At 49.3% G+C, this 3,648-nt stretch overlaps 1 protein-coding gene across 1 annotated transcript in view; it reads left to right on the plus strand.

Annotated features, from left to right (window-relative positions):
- Positions 1 to 2,943, plus strand: part of LOC125482603 (sodium/potassium-transporting ATPase subunit alpha-2-like) — a 3,224-nt gene extending 281 nt beyond the window's left edge. The window contains exons 2-8 of the mRNA XM_048594705.1: positions 174 to 334; positions 619 to 742; positions 1,370 to 1,515; positions 1,693 to 1,823; positions 2,004 to 2,105; positions 2,343 to 2,434; positions 2,715 to 2,943. Coding sequence (XP_048450662.1) covers positions 174 to 334; positions 619 to 742; positions 1,370 to 1,515; positions 1,693 to 1,823; positions 2,004 to 2,105; positions 2,343 to 2,434; positions 2,715 to 2,743 — 785 coding nt within the window. The 3' untranslated portion in view covers positions 2,744 to 2,943. The remainder of the gene's footprint in view (positions 1 to 173; positions 335 to 618; positions 743 to 1,369; positions 1,516 to 1,692; positions 1,824 to 2,003; positions 2,106 to 2,342; positions 2,435 to 2,714) is intronic.
- The last annotated feature ends 705 nt before the right edge of the window (positions 2,944 to 3,648 follow it).

Here is a 3,648-nt window from a genome sequence, read left to right on the forward strand (position 1 = left end):
GATGGGGAGCGGGGGTCCCGGATCGCGCTGGGTTCTGGTGATGGTGCTGTGGAGCGTAGACTGTGTGCTCGCCTGGGGAAAAGTAGCAGAACGGCAGAAACAGCTCCCTCGGACCTAGGGATCCTCCTGTGCTTCTTTGGGCTCAGCCAATGGTGACACTGGGTTTGTTACTCACACAGGGCGCCTGATATTCGACAACTTGAAGAAATCCATCGCCTACACCCTGACCAGCAACATCCCAGAGATCACTCCGTTCCTCCTTTTCATCGTGGCAAACATTCCTCTGCCATTGGGCACTGTCACTATTCTCTGCATTGACCTGGGCACAGATATGGTGAGTGATTGAGTGATGGCGTTGGGGATTGGAAGGGTTGGAGGTGTGTGGAGGGGTTTAGCCAATCAGCGGAGCATCAACAGAGACACGTTTATTCACGGTGTGAAAGTTTGCAAGCGTGTACCTCCTAACTCCAATCCAGCGTCAGTAAATGTCTCTTCACCCGTCCTGAAGCCCTATTGGAACCGCCGACCCTACGTGGTACAAACCAAGAGAAACCACAGGCACGGGAATCATTGGCTCATGATTGGATGGTAGCTAATTCCTGTTCTCCAAATCGCCAGGTCCCCGCAATCTCATTGGCTTATGAAGCAGCAGAGAGCGACATCATGAAACGCCAACCACGCAACCCAAAAACAGACAAACTGGTGAACGAGAAACTGATCAGCATGGCATATGGCCAGATTGGTGAGCGGGGGTTCAAAGAATGAGGGTGTGAGAGATAGGCAAAAAAGAGGTGGAAGGGTGAGAAGGAGGGAAGGGGAGAAAGAGATAGGCATGGGAATAGAGTGAGAGAAAGAGAGAGAATGAGGGGAAGGTTGTATAGAGCGATAGAGAGGGATAGAGGTGCATAAACTAGATGGAAGGAGGGTGTGAGAAAGGGATAAGGGAGGGAGGTGATTGAGAGAGAGGGACAGAGGAGGGGCAAGTGTACAAACAGGAGGGGAAAGGGTGCGAGAGAGGGACAAAGGAGGAGGGGGTGAGTCAGAGAGGGACAGAGGAAGGGAATGATAGAGGGTGAGGACAGATGGAGGGAGGGTGAAGGAAAGATAGAGGGAGGGGATGAGGTATAGACAGAGGGAAAAGAGGAAAAGTGATAGAGGGTGGGTGAGGGATAGAGGGAGGGAGAGGGACAGATGAAAAGAGAGATGAGTGACAGGTGGAGGGAGGGAGAGGGACAGACGGATGGAAGGGCAGGATAGTTAGACAGAGGGACAGGATGAGGAACAGACAGAGGGAAGGATGGAAGGAGAGCTGGTGGATCTCAGTGGCCTATTCCAAGTGGGCATCTCTCTCGCTCTCTCCCTCTGACAGGGATGATCCAAGCCCTGGGGGGATTCTTCACCTACTTTGTCATTCTGGCTGAGAACGGTTTCCTCCCCTCGAGGCTCCTCAACATTCGCCTGGACTGGGATGATCGCTCAAAGAATGACCTGGAGGACAGCTACGGGCAGGAGTGGGTGAGTGTGACAATGAGATGGGGGAGATGAGAGCCTCAGAGCTCCTATCTCTCACTGAGGGGAGTCTAAAGATAGAAACCACTTGGGTGGGTGGTAAACGCCGTGATGGATCCTTGGTGTTCTCATCACTACCATTAATGGCATCTCTCTCTCTCTCCCTCACTCTCTGTTCCCCAGACCTACAAACAACGCAAGATTGTTGAGTTCACATGCCACACAGCCTTCTTTGCAAGTATTGTGGTGGTCCAGTGGGCTGACCTCCTGATTTGCAAGACTCGGCGTAACTCCATCTTCCAGCAAGGGATGAAGTAAGTATTGACAGTGGACGAGGTTGGAGGCTAGGAGGAGATGAAGCAATTATTCAGTCTATGGAGGGTGGAAAGCAGATTTTAAAAAATAGTGGGAGAGTAGCTCATGATTGTCTGTGTTTATCTAACAACAGAGTCATGTATTTTTGTCTTCTTTTCTCCCACTTCTCTACAATCGAGGAACAAGATCCTGATTTTTGGACTCTTTGAAGAGACTGCCTTAGCAGCTTTCCTCTCCTACTGCCCAGGAATGGACGTGGCACTGCGCATGTACCCACTGAAGTAAGTGTTTGTGGGCAAGGACATGCAAGAGTGGGGACAGAGGCTGAAGAAGGCTACAAAGAGAGAGAGAGAGAGAGAGAGGAGGGGGGTGTTGGGGCTGGAGGTGGTTACAGAGATAGGGAAAGTTGGAGAGGCTGACAGAGATAGGAAGCTGGGCGTGCACGGATTGGAAGATGCTAGTCAGAATTGTCACATGGTTGCTGATTCTCTTGTGCCATGCTCTGCTTCCATCAACAGACTTCCCTGGTGGTTCTGTGCCTTTCCCTACAGCCTCCTGATCTTCATCTATGACGAGGTTCGGAAATTCATCCTTCGCCGACGTCCTGGAGGTGAGAATGCCTTCTGGAAAAGTTCCTCCTGCTACTTGGTGGGGGTGGGAAAAGGGAGTCACTGGTGGTAAATATCCTGGGTTGAGAGATTGAAGGGGGCAGGGGGAGAATTCTGATCTGTAAACGGGGCTGTGTCAACAATAACAGAGGGGTTTGACTGGGATCATCCTGTGGCTATACTAGCCTCAGAACCACGCTGGGGCTTTGTTATGTAGCGGAGTGCATAAGGGGCTGTAACGGTTGTGGCTCAGGATGACTTCTTTCTGGTTGTGCTTTACAGGTTGGGTTGAACAGGAGACCTATTATTGAGGCACTGAGCATTCCCTCGGACAACTCTCCTCCTTCCATCAGCTCTTGCAGCAAGAGGATACCAGACACAAGCTTAGGGTGGTATCCCCATCTCGCCATCTTCACTCCTATTTCCTTCTCCCACCTTTCCCAGCGAGCTAATCAAATGCATTGATAAGTGACCTTTGCTGTACTGATTTAAATTAAAATGATTTCCTCAGCGCCTCTATACTTGTGTCGTGTCAAGTCTCTGAACAGGTCAGGTGATATCTCTGTGACCTCGACTGCCCTCAAGAAGGTGGTGGGGAGTTGCTTGAAGGGGAACTTACAAAAGGGTGATGTTCTCATGTCTCTACTATCTAGAAAGACCAGGGCAGCAGAGTTTGAGCCAGACTGGCAAGACACGAACCAAATCCAGCCAGCCCCTGGTTACAAACCTCAATGTCCAGTACATGATAGGATTCCACAGGACAACACTTGGTAAATATTCACACTGACTAAACAAAAACTTTAAGGGCCATTCTCTGATTGGCACTATTCAAGGCATTGCCAAGGTGCCAGTTTTAAAATTTAAAGCTAGGCAATCATCATCAACTTATGCATTCTTCACAATCAGTACACTGGGCACTGGCTTAACACACTTGTCTCAAAATATAATCATTTGCTCTCCACTGATATTTCTTTCCACAGATCTTTTCTGTTGACTCTCTGCTATCTTCATATCCTTCCAAAAAGGGCCAAGGCTAGACAGAGTACGTATAATAGGGTTTCTGCTGGAGTATTTAAGCCCACGCTTATTCTCCCCTATCCTTTAGAAGATCGAGAACATTAACAGCTTTTTCTACCCGTCCTGCAACATTCAATGATCCGTGCATATCTACGCCAAACCTTTTAATCAAATAAAAGCATACTAATGCTGATGTCTG

The sequence above is a fragment of the Rhincodon typus genome, unplaced genomic scaffold (genome assembly GCF_021869965.1).
Source record: "Rhincodon typus isolate 14 unplaced genomic scaffold, sRhiTyp1.1 hic_rhity00013277, whole genome shotgun sequence".
Lineage (NCBI taxonomy): Eukaryota > Metazoa > Chordata > Chondrichthyes > Orectolobiformes > Rhincodontidae > Rhincodon > Rhincodon typus.